The sequence below is a fragment of the Erpetoichthys calabaricus genome, chromosome 10 (genome assembly GCF_900747795.2).
Source record: "Erpetoichthys calabaricus chromosome 10, fErpCal1.3, whole genome shotgun sequence".
Classification (NCBI taxonomy): domain Eukaryota; kingdom Metazoa; phylum Chordata; class Cladistia; order Polypteriformes; family Polypteridae; genus Erpetoichthys; species Erpetoichthys calabaricus.
In genome coordinates this window covers 6,523,747-6,550,772 of record NC_041403.2, presented here as the reverse complement: position 1 = coordinate 6,550,772, position 27,026 = coordinate 6,523,747, and the positions used below count along the sequence as shown (strand labels likewise).

Genomic DNA, 27,026 nt, shown 5'->3' with positions numbered 1-27,026 from the left:
TATATAAGTATATATGTTTATGTATATATATGTTTACATAACCTCTTTAACACACTACTTCTCCGCTGCGAAGCGCGGATATTTTGCTAGTAGAAAAATAAAAGGCCGTGTGCTCTGTGGTTACTCTCTCAGGTGGCCGTTAGCACATCGTAATCTCTTGGACTAATGGTGTGAGTTTTCCGCATTTGAGTTATTTGACCGACATTCTAAAATACCAGAAATGATACGGTAAAATCAAGCCCTGACTTATCCATGGGAGAATTTATATGAGGGTATATATGGTATTTGTTATCCCTGCCATATATTACACCATAATATTTATTTTCTTTTTCTTGCAATAGACTTAATGAAACATTTGATTTGAATTGTATTCACTACTTACTAGGCAAATAATCCAAAGCATTTGACGTTGGGTTTCATTTGGTTAAATGTGTATTATGCACCTCATGGTATTGTCTAACAGTTTATTGCCTGTTTAAAATGCACTTAAATAATAATTAATGTCATAAATGTACATTTATGTATTTGTTTGATGCCTTTATCCAAGTTGACTTACAACATTTAGAACATAAGAACATTAGAACACTCTAGACAAGAACAGGCCATTCAGCCCAGCAAAGCTCGCCAGTCCTGTCCACTTATTTCTTCCAAAAAAACATCAAGTCGAGTTTTGAAAGTTCCTAAAGTCTTACTGTCTACCACACTACTTGATCACTTATTCCAACTGTCTGTTGTTCTTTGTGTAAACAAGAAATGTTTCTCCGAAATTTCCCCTTCACAAGTTTCCAACTGTGTCCCCGTGTTCTTGATGAACTCATTTTAAAATAACAGTCTCGATCCACTGGACTAATTCCCTTCATAATTTTAAACACTTCAGTCAGGTCTCCTCTTAATCTCCTGTAAAGGCTCAGCTCTTTTAATCTTTCCTCATAACTCATCCCCTGTAGCCCCCCATAATCAGCCTCGTCTCTCTTCTCTGGACCTTCTCTAGTGCTGCTATGTCCTTTTTTTAGCCTGGAGACCAAAACTGCACACAAGACTCCAGATGAGACCTCACCAGTGTGTTATAAAGCTTGAGCAGAACCTCCTGTGACTTGTAATCCACACATCAAGGTGCTATATAACTTGACATTCTGTTAGCCTTCTTAATGGCTTCTGAACACTGTCTGGAAGTCGATAGTTTAGAGTCCACTACAACTCCTAAATCCTTCTAATAAGGTGGACTTTTGATTTTCCGACCTCTCATTGAGTATTAAGACCTAACAAGACCTAAACTTAGTGCAAGCGTTAATCTCAGCTCTTTCTGTCTCTCCTCATCACTTACCCCCTGTAGCCCCTGAATCAGCCTCATCACTCTTCTCTGGACATTTTCTTGTGCTGTTATGTCCTTTTTGTAGCCTGGAGACCCAAACTGCACATAGCACACCAGATGAGGCCTCGCCAGTGAGTTATAAAGCTTAAGCAGAACCTACTGTGACTTGTACTCCACACCTCAAGGTGCTATATAACCCAACAGTCTGTTAGCCTTCTGAACACTGTCCGGCAGGTGATAGTGTTGAGTCCACCACAACTCCTAAATCCTTCTCATAAGGTGGACTTTTGATTTTCAGACCTCCCATTGAGCATTCAGACCTAAACTTAGTGCAAGCGTTAATCTCAGCTCTTTCTGTCTTTCCTCATCACTCATCTCCTGTAGCCCCTGAATCAGCCTCGTCGCTCTTCTCTGTACCTTTTTCTAGTGCTGCTATGTCCTTTTTGTAGACCCAAACTGCACTCAGGACTCCAGATGAGGCCTCATCAGTGTGTTATAAAGCTGAGCAGAACCTCCTTGGACTTCAGTGCTGCTGTGTCTTCTAAGTATTGATGACATAGGAACAATTTGCTTGTTCACAGTTAAAGGTGCTATATAAACACAGATGATACATTTTAGTAAAGCTCACCCGTTGACTCTTCAGAAATATCACTCTAGCTTAGAGTCCACTACAACTCCTAAATCCTTCTCATAAGGTGGACTCTCGATTTTCTGACCGCCCATTATGTATTCAAACCTAACAATTTTACTTCCTATGTGTAATTCTTTACATTTACTGACATTAAATTTCATCTGCCACAAATCTGCCCAAGCCTGTTTTCTTCCAAGTCCTTCTGTGATGATATAACGAATTCCAAATTATCTGCTAATCCACCTATGTTGGTATCATCTGCTTCTTCCTTATATTCCTATCTAAATCATTTATATATATTAAAAATAGCAGCGGCCCCAGCACTGCCCCCTGCTGGTCACCACTCTTAACATCGGCCAATTCTGATGAGGTTCCTTGCACCATCACCCTCTGCTTCCTTTGTCTGAGCCAATTCTGCACCCATCTACATGCCACACCCTGAACTCCCACTTCTTTTAGTTTGATGCCCACCCTCTCATGTGGCGCCTTATCAAATGATTTCCAATTTATGATATAATCGGTTCCATTTCTTTTGGTTTTCCAACTGGAGCACAGGCAGGTCAAGTGACTTGCTCAGGCTCACACAGTGGTAACAGTTGTGGGATTTGAACCCTCAACCTCAGGGCTTGAAGTCCAAAGCCTTAACCACTACGCCATCCATGTAAATGGAATCGATGATTTTACTTGCTCGCTTCCCGTGTCCTCCTTGCGTGGAGTTTGCATGTTCTCCCTTTGTCTGCGTGGGTTTCCTCCCACAGTCCAAAGACATGCAGGTTAGGTGCATTGGCGATTCTAAATTGTTCCTAGTGTGTGCTTGGTGTGTGGGTGTGCCCTGCAGTAGGCTGGCGCCCTGCCCGGGGTTTGTTTCCTGCCTTGCGCCCTGTGTTGTCTGGGATTGTCTTCAGCAGACCCCCATGACCCTGTAGTTAGGATATAGCGAGTTGGATAATGGATGGATGGATGGATGGATGGATGGATGGATGGATGGAAAATGTTTCCAAGCTGTGAACGTTGCAATCGAGCTCCAGCCTCACTGGGCTTCATGTTCTGGGTGTGCACCAAATTGACATCATTCTGGACAAAAATGTTTAAATGCCGATCATAAAGTGTTCCAATCCCTCCTAATCCACTAACAGCTGTGTTTGGTGGGCTCACAGAGGGGCTTCAAGTGGAGAAGGACAAACAAACTGTCATGACCTTTGCGACATTATTAGCATGTAAACTTATCTTACTCAACTGGAAGAATCCTAACTCTCCTCTTTTAAGTCAGTGGGTGATTGATGTTCTATAATATTTGAAATTGGAAAAAATCAAATTCGCACTTAGAGGGTCTGTGCAAAACATTTTTTAAAACCTGGTCTAATCAATAACACTTAAGAATAAGCATTTAAATTGGGGAAAGAATTTTCTTCCCTTTTTAATTTTTTTCTACTCTACTAAAGTTTTCCATTGTCTGTTGGCCTAGCTCTCTGGGGGCTGATTTGAACTTAAGTTTTAGTTTTTGAACTTAGTTTTGTCAAGTTTGACTTACTTCTATGGAATGCTATACTTGCTTTTAAAAAAATTAAATAAACTGTTAAAAAAAAAGAAGCAATGAAACAAATCCATTAGGCCGCGTGAGGACTACACATGCAGCGCGGTGTGCTAACGTGACCAGCGGGGGACTTTCTGCCTCATGGGGTCTCCCAGGTATCACATTTTCCCTTTCAGATCACACAGCAGATTAAGTCAGATGGACGACTGCCTCTGATCTCATTATTAATTTTCTTGCCCAAATTGCGCTCGAGGGCAGTCAACGTAGCCAAAATTTAAAGTTCTGATATTCACAATACAAATAAGCAAATATTCAAATGTAATTAAATGGAACTTAAATGTTGGTAGGGGGCGGCACGGTGACACAGTGGTAGCGCTGCTGCCTCACAGTTAGGAGACCTGGGTTCACTTCCCGGGTCCTCCCTGCGTGGAGTTTGCATGTTCTCCCCGTGTCTGAGTGGGTTTCCTCCCACAGTCCAAAGACAGGCAGGTTAGGTGCATTGGCGATCCTAAATTGAGCTCTGTGTGTGTGTGTCCTGTGGTGGGCTGCCGCCCTGCCCGGGGTTTGTTTCCTGCCTTGCACCCTGTGTTGACTGGGATTGGCTCCAGCAGACCCCCATGACCCTGTAGTTAGGATATAGCAGGTAGGATAATGGATGGATGGATGGATGGATTTTACTTGCAGTGTACAGTACTTTAAATTTCTTTATCCTTTTGTTTCTGGACCTGTGAATCAGTTTTCTTCTAGAATGCAAAGACATGCCTCGAGTTTACAGTAAATGGTGTTTTTAAGGACAGTATCCTATGCAATATACCATTGCCACAAAAGCTTTTCTGATATTTATCATGATGAATAATAATATGTCACATTTCCTACATTGAATGCAGATCAAAGTGCTAAAAACGACAGCACAATTCCATTCCATTAAGAGCAAGATCTGCTGTGCTGTATATTGCTGCTTAAACTGGCTTTGCTTTAACTGACCGCACCATTTGGAGTAAAGCACACATGAAGGCCGATTATCTCCTTTACTATTTGAAATTCAGCTCATTGGCCTAAGTTAATTGATCCAAATGTGAATTTACCAACTCTTCATTTCGACCATCTCTTCATATCCAGGTCTTTGATCTTCGTCTTCAGTGAAACACAGTCTCACTCAGTTTTTCCTCTGCTTTTCTACAGAGAAAGTTCAGGAAGAAATCGACCAAGTGATTGGACCTTCACGCCTGCCATCCATGGATGACCGAATCAACATGCCGTACACGTATGCTGTTATCCATGAAGTTCAGAGGTCTGGAAATGTTATTCCTGTGAGCCCACCTAGGATGGCTTCTAAGGATACCACCCTAGCCGGATACTCTATTCCCAAGGTGACACTTTTATGGCACCTCAATTTGTATCCATCCAAATGTTCATTTTATTCTATGCTAAAAATGTTTCAATTGCTTATAAAACAAACAAATTGAAATTTGTTTTTGAAATTGAGGTTTGTGCCCGGTGTTTTGGCCCACTACAAAGATCAGACATGCATTTTATTTAACATCAAAGTGTAAATATTTTCCTGAAAGTTTTATAGATACTCAGGTATGATACTGTGGTACTTGAATTAGGTTTGTAAATATTTCATACTAGTTTAATAAATAAAATAGGATAAATATTGGTGTACATCAGTTAATCTGAACAAGTATGTGACCCTTATGTAGATTAGTGTTTGGGAAAACTTTAAGAACAGCCATTTGGTAACTGGTAGGATAAAACAAGTTCAAGGTTACATTTATTCTGAGGTGTACGTAATACAATTCAAGTCTCCCACACACTAATTAAGAATTTTATAATACACACCACAGACGGAGAATACAACATCATACAAAAAACACTCGCACATTAGAAGTCAATAAGAACCGAGCCTCCAATATTAAATTACTTCATTATAACATTTACAAATTAAAACCAGTCTTCAAAACCATTTAATGACAACCATAAATATGTATGTAACACCTTGACAGAGGTGAGCTATTCTTATTACCACCAGTGCTGTCATTTCCAGCTCTGAAGTGACTCAGTCTACTGAGTTATTTTCATCTGAAAGAAATTCAATTTTCTGTACGGAGACACAATCTGATCCACGGTTATTAGAGACCACTATTAGGTTTCAGTATTCAAATCAACTCCGTTTATTTATGTACCCTTCCATTTGTGAGCTTGGCAAAGAGAGGAGAAAAAAAGAAAAATGGCCTCAATGCAAAATCCAGTCTTGAAGCATAAATATAGAATACAATACAATACAATTTATTTTTATATAGCCCAAAATCACTCAAGAAGAGCCGCAATTGGCTTTAACAGACCCTGCCTCTTGACCGCCCCCCAGCCTTGACTCTCTAAGAAGACAAGGAAATAAAACCCTTGTAGGGAAAAATGGAAGAAACCTCAGGAAAGGCAGTTCAAAGAGAGACCCCTTTTCAGGTAGGTTGGGCGTCAAAAAGAAGGGGGTCAATACAATACAATACAAAACAATACACAGAACAGAACAAATCCTCAATGCAGTATAAAAATAAAAATTTTAGAAGTACAGAGCAGAAGTTAACAGTAAATGATATCACATAAGAAGATTTGGATATCTTTAGAGTCCTGGAGACCTCATCCATCAAGCTGCCTCCCCATTTTGGCCATTCCATAGGTGAAACAGCGCTGGGCCATCCAATCCGATGAAAGGCCCCCTCTACCTGATGATTCCTGTGATCCTCCATCAGGGATGACTTTACCTTAGGCAGGCAAAACAACTTGGCACGTGGGCCGTGGCGCCTAGTGCCACATTTGAGTACTGAGAAGAGAAACAGAACAGGTGAGGGTTAGTATCCAATTAGAACTATCATTACTTTTGTTTTAGTGCTAATGACTGACAACAGAAATGCAGTCTGTACAGTAAATCAGCAGCTCTAGTCAGGGTGTGCTAAACTGAAGTTGTGAGTCTTCAGCCGGGATTTAAAAGCTGAGACCGAAGGGGCATCTCTTATAGTAGCAGGCAGACCATTCCACAGTTTAGGGGCCCTGTAACTAAAAGCTCGACCTCCCACTGTTATTTTATTAATCCTTGAATATAGGATATATAATATAGAATTGTCATGTGGGAATAGACAGTATATATATTTAAGGGGGGGGGGGGTGTACAGTATGTCTCAACTGCAATAGGTTCTAATTCAATTTGAAAGAAGAAGAAAGAAAAAATGAAAAATGAAGAGAATTTTTTTTTTATTTGATTTTATATGCTTTAGTAATCCCTGAGAGGAAAGTGTCTTTCTGTGTGACCTTTGGAGGTCACAGTCAGCCGCGGTACAGGACCACTGGAGCAATTTTTTTCAGGTTGAGGGCCTGGCTGAAGGATTCATCGGAATCAGATCCTTTCTAGAAGTAACGGGATTCGAACCTGCAACCTTCCAGCTGCCAGTGCAGTAACATGGCAGCCTTTGGAAACGTATACATCTAGGTGTCCTTTTTTAAACTTGCAAATGCTATAGATAAATGAACCAAATGAGATGCAGTAGTTTTTTTTTTATAGATGTTAATTTCATATGACTCTTTGTTATCTGTAAAAGTGCATTTTTTATCTTTGAAATTAATATATGAATGAGTCAAGTTAAGTCAAGTCAAGTCAAGAGTAATTATTGTCATTTCATTCATATACAGTAGTACAGCATACAGTCAAACAAAACAACGTTCCTCCAGGACTGTGGTGCTACATAACACACAGGACAACAAAGAATCCACTACACATAACATAAAGACACATAACATATAACAAGGTGCATGTGAGTTAAATGTGTAATCATGTGCAACACTGCAGAACAGAACACATACAGTGTATCCGGAAAGTATTCACAGCGCATCACTTTTTCCACATTTTGTGATGTTACAGCCTTATTCCAAAATGGATTAAATTCATTTTTTTCCTCAGAATTCTACACACAACACCCCATAATGACAATGTGAAAAAAGTTTACTTGAGATTTTTGCAAATTTATTAAAAATAAAAAAAACTGAGAAAGCACATGTACATAAGTATTCACAGCCTTTGCCATGAAGCTCAAAATTGAGCTCAGGTGCATCCTGTTTCCCCTGATCATCCTTGAGATGTTTCTGCAGCTTCATTGGAGTCCACCTGTGGCAAATTCAGTTGACTGGACATGATTTGGAAAGGCACACACCTGTCTATAGAAGGTCCCACAGTTGACAGTTCATGTCAGAGCACAAACCAAGCATGAAGTCAAAGGAATTGTCTGTAGACCTCTGAGACAGGATTGTCTCGAGGCACAAATCTGGGGAAGGTTACAGAAAAATTTCTGCTGCTTTGAAGGTCCCAATGAGCACAGTGTCCTCCATCATGGAAGAAGTTCGAAACCACCAGGACTCTTCCTAGAGCTGGCCGGCAATCTAAAATGAGCGATCGGGGGAGAAGGGCCTTAGTCAGGGAGGTGACCAAGAACCCAATGGTCACTCTGTCAGAGCTCCAGAGGTCCTCTGTGGAGAGAGGAGAACCTTCCAGAAGGACAACCATATCTGCAGCAATCCACCAATCAGGCCTGTATGATAGAGTGGCCAGACGGAAGCCACTCCTTAGTAAAAGGCACATGGCAGCCCACCTGGAGTTTGCCAAAAGGCACCTGAAGGACTCTCAGACCATGAGAAGGAAAATTCTCTGGTCTGATGAGACAAAGATTGAACTCTTTGGTGTGAATGCCAGTCGCCACGTTTGGAGGAAACCAGGCACCGCTCATCACCAGGCCAATACCATCCCTACAGTGAAGCATGGTGGTGGCAGCATCATACTGTGGGACTGGGAGACTAGTCAGGATAAAGGGAAAGATGACTGCAGCAATGTACAGAGACATCCTGGATGAAAACCTGCTCCAGAGCGCTCTTGACCTCAGACTGGGGCGACGGTTCATCTTTCAGCAGGACAACGACCCTAAGCACACAGCCAAGATATCAAAGGAGTGGCTTCAGGACAACTCTGTGAATGTCCTTGAGTGGCCCAGCCAGAGCCCAGACTTGAATCCGATTGAACATCTTTGGAGAGATCTTAAAATGGCTGTGCACCGGCGCTTCCCATCCAACCTGATGGAGCTTGAGAGATGCTGCAAAGAGGAATGGGCGAAACTGGCCAAGGATAGGTGTGCCAAGCTTGTGGCATAATATTCAATAAGACTTGAGGCTGTAATTGCTGCCAAAGGTGCATCGACAAAGTATTGAGCAACGGCTGTGAATACTTATGGACATGGGATTTCTCAGTTTTTTTATTTTTAATAAATTTGCAAAAACCTCACGTAAACTTTTTTCACGTTGTCATTATGGGGTGTTGTGTGTAGAGTTCGGAGGGAAAAAATGAATTTAATCCATTTTGGAATAAGGCTGTAACATAACAAAATGTGGAAAAAGTGATGTGCTGTGAATACTTTCCGGATGCACTGTATATCAGATATCAGTCTGGTCCAGGAGTTTTCACGAGTCTGACTGCTTGGGGGAAGAAACTGTTCCACATTCTGGTGGTGAGGGTCTGAATGCTCCGGTACCTTTTTCCCAATGTCAGGAGTGTAAACAGTGAATGTGAGGGGTGTGTTGGGTCATTCACAATGCTGGTGGCTTTGTGGATGCAGCGTGTGGTGTAAATGTCCATGATGACATTATGTCTGGGACACAGTTTAGTAGACAGGCTGCGCAGATCAGCTAATACGGGACTTATAAAGATCAAAAGGTCTTATCTGTTATTATTATTGTTATAGCCTTTTTCGGCTACTGCTGTTAGTGGTTGCCACAGTGGATCATCTTCTTCCATATCATTCTGTCTTCTGCTTCTTGTTCAGTTCACCTGCATGTCCTCTCTCACCACATCCATGCATTTTGAACTAATTCTTTCAAAACACTCAATGTCCTATTAAGAATCATACAGCATTATGTGCGTGCGTGCGTGCGTATGTCTGTGTGTGTGTGTCCATGTGTGCGTCTGCGTGTCTGTGTGTGTGCATGTGTATGTGTGTCCGTGTTTGTGCGTGTATGTGTTTGTATACACTTCTTCAGTCAATACAGGTTTTTTTTTGTATCCTTTTTTTCTCCTCCACTCCTTCTGGGTGTGGTGGATGCCTGCTTTTATACCAAACCCGAGAGTGCCACCAGTGGCAGAGTATTGCACCCAGGAAGCACATTTTCGTGTCAGGAAGAGCAGCTGTGATGAAACAAAGGAATCGGCTCCCAGCAGCGCCAATGAACTCCTGTGGGAATTTAAACTGTAGGTATGCAGATGAGTGCTGCCACTTGGCATACTGGATGAATATCTGCTCTTGAGAGGCAGTCTGCCTAGATAGATAGATAGATAGATAGATAGATAGATAGATAGATAGATAGATAGATAGATAGATAGATAGATAGATAGATAGATAGATAGATAGATAGATAGATAGATAGATAGATACTTTATTAATCCCAAGCAGCTCTAGTCAGGGTGTGCTGGAGTATGGGGAAATTCACATACTCCAGCAGCAGCATACTGATAAAGAAAATATTAAATTGAAGAGTGGTAACAATGCAGGTATACAGACAGTAACTTTGTATAATGTTTACGTTTACCACCCCTGGGTGGTATTGAAGAGTTCCATAGTGTGGGTGAGGAGTGATCTCCTCAGTCTGTCAGTGGAGCAGGACGGTGACAGCAGACTGTTGCTGAATCTGCTCCTCTGTCTGGAGATGATCCTGTTCAGTGGATGCAGTGGATTCTCCATGATTGATAGGAGTCTGCTCAGCGCCCATCGCTCCGACACAGATGTCAAATTGTCCAGCTCCATGCCTGCAATAGAGCCTGCCTTCCTCACCAGTTTGTCCAGGCGTGAGGCGTCCTTCTTCTTTATGCTGCCTCCCCAGCACACCACCGCGTAGAAGAGGGCGCTCACCACAACCGTCTGATAGAACATCTGCAGCATCTTATTGCAGATGTTGAAGGACGCCAGCCTTCTAAGGAAGTATAGTCGGCTCTGTCCTTTCTTACACAGAGCATCAGTATTGGCAGTCCAGTCCAATTTATCATCCAGCTGTACTCCCAGGTATTTATAGGTCTGCACCCTCTGCACACAGTCACCTCTGATGATCACGGGGTCCATGAGGGGCCTGGGCCTCCTAAAATCCACCACCAGCTCCTTGGTTTTGCTGGTGTTCAGTTGTAGGTGGTTTGAGTTGCACGATTTAACAAAGTCCTTGATTATGTTCCTATACTCCTCCTCCTGCCCATTCCTGATGCAGCCCACGATAGGAGTGTCGTCAGCGAACTTTTGCATGTGGCAGGACTCTGAGTTGTATTGGAAGTTTGATTTATATAGGCTGAACAGGACCGGAGAAAGTACAGTCCCCTGCGGCGCTCCAGTGTTGCTGACCACTTATAAGTGTCCATTATTCCTGCCTTGCACCTGTGGCGGGGAGCAGCACCCATCCTGGCTGGAATGTCTGTTCAACCCGACTGTCCACGCATGACGGAGGCTTCCTATCTGAGCAAAGTCAGACCTTCCGACCCAAGAAGGGGCCAGTTCATCCATGTCTATCACTAATATAATTATATCTGTATGTATGTATATATGATACAGTACCTGCCAAATAATACAGAGAGTATACAACACGTTTTTCACCCTATTTGGGGCTCATCAGGTGTCGCTCTTTTGCTTCCCCTTGCAGGGATCAAACCTCGGATGTCAGCGCCCAAGGCAAAGCCTCTGATGTTGTGCCATGGTGGCTGGTTCATGTACTTGATAGGGTGAAGATTGGAGTATTACATTCATAGGTCTGAATGCAATCTCATTATTATCACATATGTGTATGTATATATTTACTACTGTAAGCCTGTGCTGTAAAAATCCTGGGGTCCTAGAAACAATTGAAATCATCAGAAAAAAAATTGAAATGTTGAGATGTCAGGCAATTGAAAGGAACTACTCTGGGTGTCTCTCTCCCTGGAGGATTCGTTTTGCCGACGTGCTCGCCTCGCTTGTGCATTATCGGCGGGAGGCAAAGTAAAAGGGATACCAGTTTTGCCGATGTTAGCGGCTAAGCGACTTTGTCTTTCTTCTGAGGTTTTCGTTTTGCTGATGTGCTCGCCTCGCTTGTGTTTCCTCAGAGGCGGAGCCCTTACTCTGACTCCACCTCTCATTTCCGGGACGGACAGACACACACACTTGCACACGTAGACATTTACATATAAGAGTGTGGCTGCTTTAAAAAAAGCCAATTCCTCCACTGTAGCCAAAGCTCTGTGTGAGATTTTTACTCGTATTGGCATCCCCAGAGAAATTTTAACTGATCAGGGCACACCTTTTACTTCTCGCGTGATGAAACAATTGTGTGAGAGCTTTGCTATTAAGAAATTGAGTACCACTGTTTATCATCCACAGACGAATGGTATGACTGAACGATTTAACAAGACTTTAAAACAGATGATCAGACGAGTTGCTCATGATGATCTGACGTCTTGGAACTCTGTCCTGCCTTTTATTATGTTTGCGGTGCGGGAATCTCCATACAGTAGGCGTCCACTGGCTTGGGTCCATTCAAGTTGTTGTTTGGCAGGCGTCCAAGAAGCATCTTGGATGTTGTATAAGAGGAATGGATGGGAACCAGGATAACAGCTCACAGGCCGAGCTTTGCAGATTGGGTAATTTTGTTGCAAGAAAGAATTTCTAAACTTTCTTCTATTGCTGTGGAGCATCAGTGACATGAGCAGGAAACCCAGAAACGTCTTTACAACAGGCGCTGTAAGCTCCATGAATTCAAACCTGGTGATCGTGTTCTGGTACTGATTCCGTCTGACCTGCACAAATTCCTAGTGAAATGGTAGGGCCCTCTCATTGAGGAACGTATGGGGCCGGTAAATTACAAGGTTAGAATACCGGGCCAGCGCAAACCATTCCAGATTTTACACGCGCTTTCGCAATATGAACTAAAGTTCTAAATGTGTATCAAGTGGCTTTTAACATCAACGGAAAAAATGTGACCTATTATCTGATATGGCACCATTCGCAGACGAGAACAGGCACTGTGGTGGACTGTTATACAGTGTTACTGGATCAAAAGCAAGTGGTCCTTCCACCTCAAAGTGCAATGAAATGGGCAAAAACACATTGGGTCAGCACAGGCAGGCACAGTGGAGTGTTGTAGTGTTGCAGCCTAAGCCCTCTGGCTCTTTTGTTTGCATATCCTTATAAAATGAGAATAAAAAACAACAAAAACCTGTTGTGGGCAGGGGGTTAAAAGCAATAGTGAACTCCGTTAGTGAATGTCCTGCAGATTTTCAAGCAACCTTAGTGTCTCTCCAGGAATAACAAGAAATAAGTAACATTAATCCACATTTCCTATTTCCTCCTCAGGGTACAGTTATGCTTCCCAACTTCACGTCTGTCCTCAATGATGAAAATGAATACATGACACCTGGTTTCTTTAACCCTCAGCACTTCCTGGATGACAATGGGAAGTTTGTGAAAAACGAGACCTTTATTCCATTTTCAATTGGTAAGTCTCACTGCTACTGTTCCACAATTTTAAAGCAAAGCTTCTCAATATATCTGCTTAGATTCTGCTTTTGTGCTAAAGTCTTGAAACCTGGTGAGGCAGACTAATGCCTGCTGCCAGATCTAACAGGTGTTATGCATATTTATGTGGCAGGTCCACTTGGCGAGGACATGACAATTGTATTTAAATGAGGTGATGTGAGTGTTATGCCAGTGCCACACTACATGACATCTAGTTGGAAAGGATATCACATTTAAGACTGCAGCTGCTGACCTTACCGTTGGAGGATGTCTGATGACATGACTAGAAACTGCAGGATATGTCAGAATAGATGACTCTCTGATGACGTCTCAACACAATTTCACTTTTCTAAAGTATCACAAGTCCACATCAGTCACAACTTGGACTGGTCTAATAAAACAGAGGAACTACGGAGGAAAGGGCAGAAAAATGTTCTGTGTCCCCAAGGCCTACTTTAATGGGGGCAGTGACATTAAACATTACATGATAGATAGATAGATAGATAGATAGATAGATAGATAGATAGATAGATAGATAGATAGATAGATAGATAGATAGATAGATAGATAGATAGATAGATAGATAGATAGATATGAAAGGCACTATATGATAGATAGATAGATAGATAGATAGATAGATAGATAGATAGATAGATAGATAGATAGATAGATAGATAGATAGATAGATATGAAAGGCACTATATGATAGATAGATAGATAGATAGATAGATAGATAGATAGATAGATAGATAGATATAAAAGGCACTATATGATAGATAGATAGATAGATAGATAGATAGATAGATAGATAGATAGATAGATAGATAGATAGATAGATAGATAGATAGATAGATAGATAGATAGATAGATAGATATGAAAGGCACTATATGATAGATAGATAGATAGATAGATAGATAGATAGATAGATAGATAGATAGATAGATAGATAGATAGATAGATAGATAGATATGAAAGGCATTATATGATAGATAGATAGATAGATAGATAGATAGATAGATAGATAGATAGATAGATAGATAGATAGATAGATAGATAGATAGATAGATAGAAAAGGCACTATATGATAGATAGATAGATAGATAGATAGATAGATAGGTAGATAGATAGATATGAAAGGCACTATATGATAGATAGATAGATAGATAGATAGATAGATAGATAGATAGATAGATAGATAGATAGATAGATAGATATGAAAGGCACTATATGATAGATAGATAGATAGATAGATAGATAGATAGATAGATAGATAGATAGATAGATAGATAGATAGATAGATAGATAGATAGATAGATATGAAAGGCACGATATAATAAATAGATAGATCTTTATTTGTTTCCAGTTGGAAATTAGTCTTTTAACAGAAGCTCTTTAAATAAGTAAATACATAAACAGATGCATTTACAAATATATATTCACACACACTATGGTCTGAACATACCCCAGAATAACTGAGGAAGAAGAAAAATTTTAAAAGAAAGAAAGGGAAACTTCTGACTTGGCAGTCGCAGTCACAATAAGGCACAACTGATTACAGACGTATTGCTGGTGGAGCCATTGCTGTTTCACAAATCTGTTACCATCTCTTTCTGATTATTTACTGAATGGAGCTTTTTACAGATCTAAATAAGCAAAAGGTTCTTTCTGCAATTTTCATGTGGATGTGTTTTTTGGGAACCAAAAATGGTGCCCCCATGGCATCGCTCTGAAGCTGGCACCTTTATTTTTAGAGTGTAGTCTCAGGTCTCTTACTGTCAGCAAGTCATTTTAAAGTAGAGAAACTTAACTGCAGCCAAGAGCCGCTCCATCCTGCTGCTTTGTCCTGTTTGTTACAAAACACAAAGAAATGTAGATAGAACTTTGTTTGTTCCCAGGGGGAAATTTGACTTTTCACAGAAGCTGTTTAAGTAAATCGATATATAAATAGGTAGGTAAGCAAGTAAGTAAATATACAAACTGTGTTTTATGTATCAAGTCCAAAGTCACCGCAGCTGTCTACCAGGACATTTTAGAGCACTTCATGCTGCCCTCTGCTGACGAGCTTTATGGAGATGCTGATTTCATTTTCCAGCAGGACTTGGCACCTGCCCACACTGCCAAAATTATCAACACCTGGTTTAATGACCATTGTGGGTATCATTGGGCCTGACTGGCCAGCAAACTCACCTAACCTAAACCCCATAGAAAATCTATGAGGAAGATGAGATACACCAGAGCCGACAATGCAGACTAGCTGAAGGCCGTGATGAAAGCATCCTGGGCTTCCATAACACCTCAGCAGGGCCACAGGCTGATCGCTTCCATGCCACGCCACATTGATGCAGTCATTCATGCAAAAGGAGCCCCAACCAAGTATTGAGTGCATACTTACATGGACAGACTTTTCAGTAGGCCATTTCTGTATCAGAAATAATTTTTTTTATTGGTCTTATGTAATATTCAAATTTTTTGAGATACTGAATTTTGAGTTTTCATTACCTGTAAGCCATAATCAGCAAAATGAAAAGAAATAAACGCTTGAAATATATCACTCTGTGCGTAGTGAATCTATGGAATATACGAGTGTCACTTTTTGAATTGAATTACTGAAATAAATTAACTTTTCAATGATATTTTAATATATTGACATGCACCTGTATTTGGACAGGTTGACCATAACAACAAGTTAATTACAGTCATAATTAATACAGTCATATGAAAAAGTTTGGGAACCCCTCTTAATTCTTTGGATTTTTGTTTCTCACTGGCTGAGCTTTCAAAGTAGCAAATTCCTTTTAATATCTGACATGCCTTATGGACACAGTAGGATTTCAGCTGTGACATTAAGTTTATTGGATTAACAGAAAATATGCAATATGCATCATAACAAAATTAGACAGGTGCATAAATGTGGGCACCCCAACAGAGATATGACATCAATACTTAGTTGAGCCTCCTTTTGTAAATCCAACAGCCTCTAGACGCTGTCCTCCTATAGCCTTTGATGAGTGTCTGGATTCTGGATGGAGGTATTTCTGACCATTCTTCATACAAAATCTCTCCAGTTCAGTTCAATTTGATGGACAGCCTGCTTCAAATCATCCCATAGATTATCAATGATATTCAAGTCAGGGGACTGTGACGGCCATTCCAGAACATTGTACTTCTCCCTTCTGCATGAATGCCTTTGTAGATTTCCAACTGTGTTTTGGGTCATTGTCGTGTTGGAATATCTAACCCCTGTGTAACTTCAACTTTGTGACTGATGCTTGAACATTATCCTGAAGAATTTGTTGATATCGGGTTGAATTCATCAGACCCTCGACTTTAACAAGGGCCTCAGTCCATGAACTAGCCACACAGCCCTACAGCCTGATGGAACCTCCACCAAATTTGACAGTAGGTAGCAGGTGTTTTTCTTGGAATGTGGTGTTCTTCTTCCGCCATTCAAAGCGCTTTTTGTTCTGACCAAATAACTCAATTTGTGTCTCATCAGTCCAAAGCACTGTGTTCCAAAATGAATCTGGCTTGTCTAAATGAGCATTGGCATACAACAAGCGACTCTGTTTGTGGCGTGAGTGCAGAAAGGGCTTCTTTCTCATCACCCTGCCATACAGATGTTCTTTGTGCAAATTGCTCTGAATTGTAGAACAATGTACAGATACACCATCTGCAGTGAGATGTTCTTGCAGGTCTTTGGAGGTGATCTGTGGGTTGTCTGTCACCATTCTCACAATCCTGCTCATATGCCGCTCCTGTATTTCTCTTGGCCTGCCAGACCTGCTGGTTTAACAGCAACTGTGCCTGTGGCCTTCCATTTCCTGATTCCATTCCTTACAATTGAAACTGACAGTTTAAACCTCTGAGATGGCTTTTTGTGGCCTTCCCCTAAACCAGGAGACTCAACAATCTTTGTTTTCAGATCTATGGAGAGTTGCTTTGAGGATCCCATGCTGTCACTCTTCAGAGGACAGTCAAAGGGAAGGAAGCACAACTTGCAATTGACCACCTTAAATACCTTTATATTACATGATTGGACACACCTGTCTATGAAGTTCAAGGCTGAACGAGCTCATCAACCAATCAGCATTGAGCAGTGACAGGCATTCAAATCAGCAAAATGACCAGAAGACCCACATTTGTGCACAGCCAGTTTTTCACATTTGATTTCATTTCATACAACTAAATACTGCGTCACTAAAAATCTTTGTTTGGAAAACACCGCAGTACTCAGATGTTCCTACGAAATGAAAGACATACCACTGTTATCTTTTTTGTTGAAAGGAGAGTCAATTATTATGCAGGCTGAGAGGGGCTCCCAAAATTTTCATATGACTGCATGTTTGACAATCTATATATATAATTGACTATGCCGGAAGACAAGTAGCCACACATGGAAAGCACGCCGGAAGGGGCATGGATTCACTAAGCCGCCGACAAGTAAGCCGCCCATGGCGCACGCAGGAAGGAACCACGCCCACCAACTCTAAGAGCATTGGATTACGACGACAACTCACAGAGCCACGGCCACCAACTTGGACGCGTCGACTGGGAAAAAATGCCGTCATTTATCTTCGTCTGGGCTACAGTACACATGCACCTCTAAGCCACGTTGACGTTTCGCTTACGACGCACGACCGCGTGCACCATAGCAAACTGTTTTACATGCTACATGCAGTACTAGGGTGTTGTACCGTGTTAGCCATTATGAATGTAGAGAAAAGCCAAGCAAAATGACACCTTTTATTGGCTAACTAGAAAGATTACAATATGCAAGCTTTCGAGGCAACTCAGGCCCCTTCTTCAGGCAAGATGTAATCGACAAACATGCGTCTTCTTAGATTGTCCTGCAGGAACACGGAAAACGTTTCCCGCCCACCAAAGCAGGACCATGTAAAAAGAGGCATGTTTGTCACGGATGTGAATTGCTGAATGCAGCGTCTAAAATAGTTAATAGGCTGCAACAAAATTATGAAAGTACGGGCGCATTTTTTCACACAAGCTGTGTGTGTGTGTGGGTTGGTTGGTGTTAGTTAGTTAATTAGTTCCTCGAAGGATTTCAACATTTAATATGCACAAGCGGTAACACTGCAAAATCAGCCCAAACCAGAAAAGACGACTGGCAAAAAGTGGCCGACAAATTAAATGTGTGTGCATTGTACTTACTGAAAGCAGCGTTATGGATTTTGCAAATGTTCATTTTTTTCCCTCTGCTTAAAAAACATTTAAAAAGCGGCATGATTCGGCGTATACTACGCCGCGGCTTGGTATGCAGCGTTTATAACAGTTTGTTTGTCGCGGATAATTTGTCTTTTACTATATAAACGCGTGTGCATTGTACTTACTGAAAGCAGCGTTACGGATTTTGCAAATGTTCATCATATATAATCCACCAAGTCGTCCGACCGTGCGGGCGCATTTTTTCACACAAGTTGTGTGTGTGGATGAGTGGGTTGGTGTTAGTTAGTTAATTAGTTCCTCGAAGGTTTTCAACATTTAATCCTCATCATATATAATCCACCAAGTCGTCCGACCGTGTGATACAAACGACAGAGCACCGCCCAAGAACTCGAACCGCTAGAGAGACACGCCCACCACCTCTAAAAGCACCAACTCTAATACGCCTGCCCGCCTGACTGTTACCAGCGTTCAACCCCAATGTGCTGGAGTGTACATGTAAAACCATCACAACTATCAGACGCTGTCTATATCTAAGAAGATATATAGATACTCATTATTCATCTGGGACATGTCCACCCACGCTCTCAAGGCATTCACAGTGCCTGCTCATGTGCTCGAACACATCAACTCACCACACACAAATCTTGCTTTATTTGACTCAACATGGGAAACCTCACCCTGCCCAGAGGATTGACAGATTGATAGCTCTGTCTCGAATTGTTCCCCACGAACGAGGAATACCCACTGAGTGCGGGTCATACGCTCCCTCTGAATACGTCCCTGCCCTGTGTACACTCCCCACCCCCCTCCTACTAACGTGGTCGGGTGACTTGGTGGATTATATATAGAAAAGCAGCCGAAACCGCAAAGAACAATGAAAGGACAACGTGGCTCAGAGGTGCCCAGACAACAGCGACTCAGGTGAGGAGTTGGGGGCATCAAGTCTTTGATAGGCTGCAACAAAATGATGAAAGAACCGGCACATTTTTTTCACACAAGCTGGGTGGGTGGGTGTTAGTTAATTAGTTACTCGAAGGATTTCAAGATTTAATATGCACAAGTGGTAACACTGCAAAATAAGCCCAAACCTGAAAAGACGGCTGGCAAAAAGTGGCCAACAAATTAAACGCGTGTGCATTGTACTTACTGAACGCACCGTTATGGATTTTGCAAATGGTCACTTTTTTCATTCAAAGCGCTATTCACACAGGGAGGAACCGGGAAGCGAACCCAAAATCTTCCACAGTCTCCTTACTGTTAACCAGCAACACTACCACTGTGCTACAAGGCAGAAAATGCAGTTAAAGAATGCACCGGGCTCAATTTTATTTTCACTTCTGTTTGGACAACGTTCAGGAAGTGTTCACCCATCAATACATCACTATGCAGCGTATGCTACGCCGCGGGTTTGCTAGTTTTCAATAATTTATCTGCCTGAGTATAGTACTAGGGTGTTGTACCATGTTAGCCATTATGGATGTAGTGAGAAATTAAGCAGAATGAACCCTTTTATTAGCTAACTAGAAGGATTACAATATGAAAGCTTACCTGAAGAAGGGGCCTGAGTTTCCCTGAAAGCTTGTAATCTTTGTAATCTTTCTAGTTATCCAATAAAAGGGGTCATTTTCCTTAACTTCTCTCTACCTGAGTATGAAAGAAAGTAGCAAGCATGTTGAAACAAGTCTGGGGATGTTATGACAGGTCTCAAGGTGACTCAGGCACAGTTGTGGCTCAGTGCGAGTCTAACTTTCCAAGAGACAGGAGATCAGGAGAGTCCTCGTGTGAATCAAGTAAGTTTCTTCACGACAATGTGCCGGTTCACAGGTCAGTTCAATCACAGGCTGCCATCTGAGAAGGTGGGCTCCAGCAGCTGAACCATCCACTCTACAGTCCTGATGTGGCTCCCTCAGATTATTCCCTCTTCCGAGTTTTGAAGAAATCTCTCCATGGACAGCGGTTTTCAAGCGATGAACACGTCAAGGCAGCTGCAACATCCTGGTTGGAAGACCAAACAAAAGATTTTTTTTTTTTTCAAAGGGGTTAAAGTCATTGCAGGAAATTGGATGACGTGTATGGAGCTACCAGGGGACAACATTGAAAAATAAAACAAAAATTTCTTGAAAGCTCGATCTCTTTCCTACTGAGGTAGATAAAATATTGAATGCCCCTCATACTGTATATTAAGTGTATGAAAAACTCAGGTCAGTCCTTGAATAACAATTAGTTTTTAAATCAGCCTGTGCCCATTTTGGCAGAAAGATTCCAATAAATTAAGTGAATCAGTGGAGGGACTGATAGACCCCCTCAACTGAGAGATAAATTTGTAATTATTTATTAATTTATTTATTTTTTATTTCTCTCCCTATAGGGAAGAGGGCCTGTCCTGGAGAAAACCTTGCCCGTATGGAAATTTTCCTGTTTTTCACGTCACTCCTACAAGCCTTCACCTTCCATTGCCCAAATGGACAGCAGCTGACTCTTGAAACCAAGCCAGGAATTACGTTGGGTCCAAAGGCATACAAGATCTGTGCGCTGCCTCGCTGAAGAATTTTTTTTCTTACTTGTTTACGAAGGTTTTTTTAAAAAGGACTCTTATTTTAAGAGGTGTATCAGTGTAACTTGATTAATAGGCTTGAAGAAGTGCTGCGAAATGTTGAATATGGCCAAGCCTGAAAACAAACAATAAAAATCGTCATCAGCCTTGATGTAGTCTTAAGGCCGGGTTTATACGTCACGTGACGCATGCTCCAGCGGACACTCGTGCTACGCAAGCGTTGTACTGTTTATACTTGCGCGCGTACATTACGTAAATCTGGAGGAATCCACCAGGTGGCAGTGCGAGATATTATCACGGTGAGAACAGGTTCGGCTTCTCTGTGTTGTGAATTGCCTGGAACATCCATTAAGTTCCAATGACACCTTACCGCAATATCTCTGTAAAGGATGTTTAATGATTAAATCCGTCAATCCAGGAATGTATCCACTCCAGCAAGTATTGGACCTGAGGCAGAAACAATCCCTGGACAGGGCATCAGCTCATTGCCAGGTGAATCCAACACTCACATACACTAATGTCATTTTAGTGCCACCAAATCAGCATATCTTTGGAAGGAAACCGGAGCACACTGTGAAAACCCAGCAGGAAAACATGCAAACTCCTGGCAGGGAATATCAGCGACATGACTCCCTGCAAGACAGCAGCGCTAACGATCCACCACCGTGTCACCCCCATGTGTGTAATTCTTAACAGTATCCATTATTTAAATGAAATGAACGATTTATCTGTAAAATGTAACATACTTTAATGCAATTCATCATGAAAGTGACATCAAGTATAAATCTTATATACAGTGCATCCAGAAAGTATTCACAGCGCATCACTTTTCCACATTTTGTTATGTTACAGCCTTATTCCAAAATGGATTAAATTCATTTTTTTCCTCAGAATTCTACACACAACACCCCATAATGACAATGTGAAAAAAGTTTACTTGATATTTTTCCAAATTTATTAAAAATAAAAAAACTGAGAAAGCACATGTACATAAGTATTCACAGCCTTTGCCATGAAGCTCAAAATTGAGCTCAGGTGCATCCTGTTTCCCCTGATCATCCTTGAGATGTTTCTGCAGCTTCATTGGAGTCCACCTGTGGCAAATTCAGTTGACTGGACATGATTTGGAAAGGCACACACCTGTCTATAGAAGGTCCCACAGTTGACAGTTCATGTCAGAGCACAAACCAAGCATGAAGTCAAAGGAATTGTCTGTAGACCTCCAAGACAGGATTGTCTCGAGGCACAAATCTGGAGAAGGTTACAGAAAAATTTATGCTGCTTTGAAGGTCCCAATGAGCACAGTGGCCTCCATCGTCCATAAGTGGAAGAAGTTCAAAACCACCAGGACTCTTCCTAGAGCTGGCCGGCCATCTAAACTGAGCAATCGGGAGAGAAGGGCCTTAGTCAGGGAGGTGACCAAGAACCCGATGGTCACTCTGTCAGAGCTCCAGAGGTCTTCTGTGGAGAGAGGAGAACCTTCCAGAAGGACAACCATCTCTGCAGCAATCCACCAATCAGGCCTGTATGGTAGAGTGGCCAGACGGAAGCCACTCCTTAGTAAAAGGCACATGGCAGCCCACCTGGAGTTTGCCAGAAGGCACCTGAAGGACTCTCAGACCATGAGAAAGAAAATTCTCTGGTCTGATGAGACAAAGATTGAACTCTTTGGTGTGAATGCCAGGCATCATGTTTGGAGGAAACCAGGCACCATTCCTACAGTGAAGCATGGTGGTGGCAGCATCATTCTGTGGAGATGTTTTTCAGCAGCAGGGACTGGGAGACTAGTCAGGATAAAGGGAAAGATGACTGCAGCAATATACAGAGACATCCTGGATGAAAACCTGCTCCAGAGCGCTCTTGACCTCAGACTGGGGCGATGGTTCATCTTTCAGCAGGACAACGACCCTAAGCACACAACCAAGATATCAAAGGAGTGGCTTCAGGACAACTTTGTGAATGTTCTTGAGTGGCCCAGCCAGAGCCCAGACTTGAATCTGATTGAACATCTCTGGAGAGATCTTAAAATGGCTGTGCACCGACGCTTCCCATCCAACCTGATGGAGCTTGAGATGTGCTGCAAAGAGGAATGGGCCAAACTGGCCAAGGATAGGTGTGCCAAGCTTGTGGCATCATATTCAACAAGACTTGAGGCTGGAATTGCTGCCAAAGGGGCATCGACAAAGTATTGAGCAAAGGCTGTGAATACTTATGTACATGGGATTTCTCATTTTTTTTATTTTTAATAAATTTGCAAAAACCTCAAGTAAACTTTTTTCATGTTGTCATTATGGGGTGTTGTGTGCAGAATTCTGAGGAAAAAAATGAATTTAATCCATTTTGGAATAAGGCTGTGACATAACAAAATGTGGAAACAGTGATGCGTTGTGAATACTTTCTGGATGCACTGTATATATATAATATAATATAAATGTGAATTTCCCCTTGGGATTAATAAAGTATCTATCTATCTATCTAACTATCTTAGGATTGTAAATGTGCAGAGAGTTGGAATATCATACATGTAATGTGTTCTGTGTACTGATCTTTTGCTGTTTGCTGCTGCTGTCATGTCAGGAGGAAGTCCCAGAAAAAAAAGACAGCACAGAAGATGGTATGTGAGATATGTAGCATGTCATTATGATCGGGAATATGCAATGCTTGAATATAAATGCACCACGAATGCATCTGTATGTTGCCATTTTGCTTCACCACATTGAACCATTCATCAGACAAGCGGCTTTCTGTCACCTGTACATAGTAAACAGAGACTCTGACGTCACATTCCGACTTTCATCACACTGCGCCCCCTGACTTTTTTGCTGGTACTGCAACTCGCGTGCACATCGCGTTAATTTCTGAGGACCTGCTCAGAGGACGCGTCAAATGAACGCTGGGAACCCATGGCAGCCATGATGCGTGCACATACGTGTTCTGAGCGTGTAGTATCAACGAGCACTTAGGGCCCGTTTATAGTTCACGCTCAGAATGTGGACACGCACACTGCGTTCATTTGACGTGTCTTCTGAGCACATCCTCAGAAATTAATGCAACGTGCACACGAGTTGCAGTACCAGCAAAAAACGTCGGGGGTGCAGTGTGATAAAAGTCGGAACGTGACGTCAATGTCTCAGTTTACTATCTACAGGTGACAGAAAGCCGCTATGAGGATCCTCCAGGATCGATGTGCGCGCTTCGCTGTCTGATGAATGGTTCGAAGTGGTGAAGCAAAATGGCGACATACAAATGCATGCGTGGTGCTTTTATATTCAAGCGTCGCATATTCCCCATCGTAATGACACGACACATTTTAAAAGTCTCACATACCGTCTCCTGTGCCGTCTTTTCACAACAGAATCAGAATGTAGAAAAAAATTACACAGTGAAAACGTGTATTTTGTGATTAAAGTGGAAATTTCGGCTTTAATCTGGAAATGTCCACAGTAACCTCGTAGTTTATTTTATCATTAAAGCAGACCGTCGTAAACGTCATCTTAAAGCCAACCCCGTTATTAATCGCTATGTGCTTCTGGGGTTTCCTCCTGAACTGACAGCAGCAATCGCCACACAGAACACGTTGCATTTATGATATTCCAGCTCTCTGCACATTTAGAATTCTTAGATTTATACTTGATATCACTTTCATGATGAAATGCATTAAAAATATGTATGTTACATTTTACAGATAAGTCGTTAACTTCATTTAAATAACGAATTCTGATAATTGCACATGTTGTGGCGGCACGGTGGCAGAGTAGGGATTCATGTCCCTAGTGTTTGCATGCTTTCCTGCTGGGTTTCTCCAGTTTGCTCCGGTTTCCTTCCAAAGACATGAAGTTTTGGGGATTTGGTGACGCTAAAATGACATCAGTGTATGTGTGTGCTTGTGTTCACCTTGCGATGAGCTGATGCCCCCACCCAGGGATTTTGTTTCTGTCTCATGCCCGATGCTTGCTGGAATGGGCGCATCCCCAAACTGATGGATGGAATCATTAAACATCCTTTGCAGAGATATTGTGGCAAAGTGTCCTCAGAATTTAATGGATATCTCAAGCAATTAATAATTCTTTGCATTTATATAGCGCTTTTCTCACTACTCAAAGCGCTCAGCAATTGCAGGTTAAGGGCCTTGCTCAAGGGCCCAACAGAGCAGAGTCCCTATTGGCGTTTACGGGATTCGAACCAGCAACCTTCTGATTGCCAGTTCAGATCCCTAGCTTCAGAGCCACCACTCCGCAATACAGCGATGCCGAACCTGTTCTCGCCATGACGATATCTCGCACTGCCACCTGGTGGAATCTTCCAGATTTACATTAAGTAAAGTATAAACAGTGCTTGCATAGGAGAAGCGTCTGCAAGAGCACGTGTATATTTTATATATGGAGGAAACCCCAGAAGCACATAGCGATTAATAACGGGGTTGGCTTTAAGATGACGTTTACGACGGTCTGCTTTAATGATAAAATAAACTACATATATATATATATTGGTGTGAATTTCCCATTGGGATTAATAAAGTATCTATCTATCTATCTATCTATCTATCTATCTATCTATCTATCTATCTATCTATCTATCTATCTATCTATCTATCTATCTATCTATCTATCTATCTATCTATCTATCTTATAGTGCCTTTCATATCTATCTATCTATCTATCTATCTATCTATCTATCTATCTATCTATCTATCTATCTATCTATCTATCTATCTATCTATCTATCTATCTATCTATCTATCTATCTATCTATCTATAAGTATAAACCTGGCCCTTACAGTTCATGCTTACAGGAGAGTTTATTAACCGTACGCTGAGGGAAGAGCACTGCATAAAAATGGCCAATGCCAATGAAATTCACTTGCAGCCTTGTGTGATGGCATTGCCACATTGAGCGATGCAGATGTGCATTTTAACGTGGCAGGTTTTAAGAGAAGAGCTTTCATTTTGTCTCACCGACATGGAGATTTGAGTTGCAAACTCTTTAGTGGGGTGCCTGGCATTTTACAAGGCTGCCTTTACTAGTTGGTAGGTTGCATGATCTTTCCATTTCTAAGCAGTGTGTCCTAATGACTAGGAGACTACTGGATTATGCCCATTAAGTCCTTTCTGACTGATTACTTTACACACACACACTTGGCTCCAGAAGTGAACTGTGTGCCCTCATGAAGATTGTCTTCTTCTTGTAGATCTTGTTTTTTTTTGTATTTAGTCATCCTTCTTAAAAGTTAAACTGCTGACAGTCTGGCTAGTTTAATAATTTAAGGGCTTACAGTCCTATTTGGATGTTTTCTTTTTCAAGGGTGTTTATTCAATAACTCATGAAGGCTCATCCAAAACCTCTGGGGTTTACTCAATGGTATTTCTTAAGGCTGTCATGGATTTACGTTTTAATTTTAGCATGTTGGCATCAGTTGTCTCACAAAGGCCTTGTGTTTGTACCATGGCTTCCGATAACCACTGAGTAATGTCCTAGGGCCTTCACGTCAAATGTCGCTCTTGATCTATTGAAATAATGAAAGAAAACACAGAAAAAGGTTTGGGGATCCACGCCGTCTATTTTGAGACGGAATGAAACAAAACCAGCGAGTAATCACAAAAGACGGAGTCCGAATAAACTGCGCAAAAAAATTAAAGGAACAGTTTGAAAACACATCAGATCTCAATGGGAAAACAAATCCTGCTGGCTATCTCTACTGATATGGTGATGTGTGAGGAATGAAAGGATGGCACATCGTTTGATGGAAATGAAAATGATCAACGTACAGAGGGCTGAATTCAAAGACACCCTGGAAATCAAAGGGAAAAAATGATCAGGCAGGTGAGTCCAGTGTGCTGAAATTTCATTGTTGTATGCATGTCTGACAACGTCCTAATAAGATAATGGATGGTGTCCTGGGAAATCTCCTCCCAGATCTGGACCAGGGCATCACTGAGCTCCTGGACAGGCTGAGGCATCGGATGGACTGAAACATAATGTTCCACCCTGAGGTGTTCTACTGGATTGAGGTCAGGCAACTGAGCATGGGGGTCAGTCAATGGTATCAATTCCTTCATCCTCTCGCCACATGAGGCCGGGCATTGTCGTGCACCAGGAAGAACCCAGAAGCCACTGCATAGGCACAGGGTCTGACAATGGGTCTAAGGATTTCATCCCGACACTTAATGACAGTCAAAGTGCAGTTGACTAGCTTGTAGAGGTCTGTGTGTCCCCCCATGGATATGCCCCCCCAGACCATCACTGACCCTCCACCAGA

General features: G+C 41.8%; 1 protein-coding gene across 2 annotated transcripts in view; it reads left to right on the top strand.

The window, feature by feature from the left end:
• LOC114658756 (cytochrome P450 2J4-like) overlaps nucleotides 1-20,921 on the top strand; it is a 74,561-nt gene extending 53,640 nt beyond the window's left edge. For both annotated transcript variants that reach the window (XM_028810802.2, XM_051932736.1), the window contains 3 exons: nucleotides 4,660-4,847; nucleotides 12,873-13,014; nucleotides 20,585-20,921. In XM_028810802.2, coding sequence (XP_028666635.1) covers nucleotides 4,660-4,847; nucleotides 12,873-13,014; nucleotides 20,585-20,760 — 506 coding nt within the window. In that variant the 3' untranslated portion in view covers nucleotides 20,761-20,921. The remainder of the gene's footprint in view (nucleotides 1-4,659; nucleotides 4,848-12,872; nucleotides 13,015-20,584) is intronic.
• Nucleotides 20,922-27,026: the final 6,105 nt, after the last annotated feature.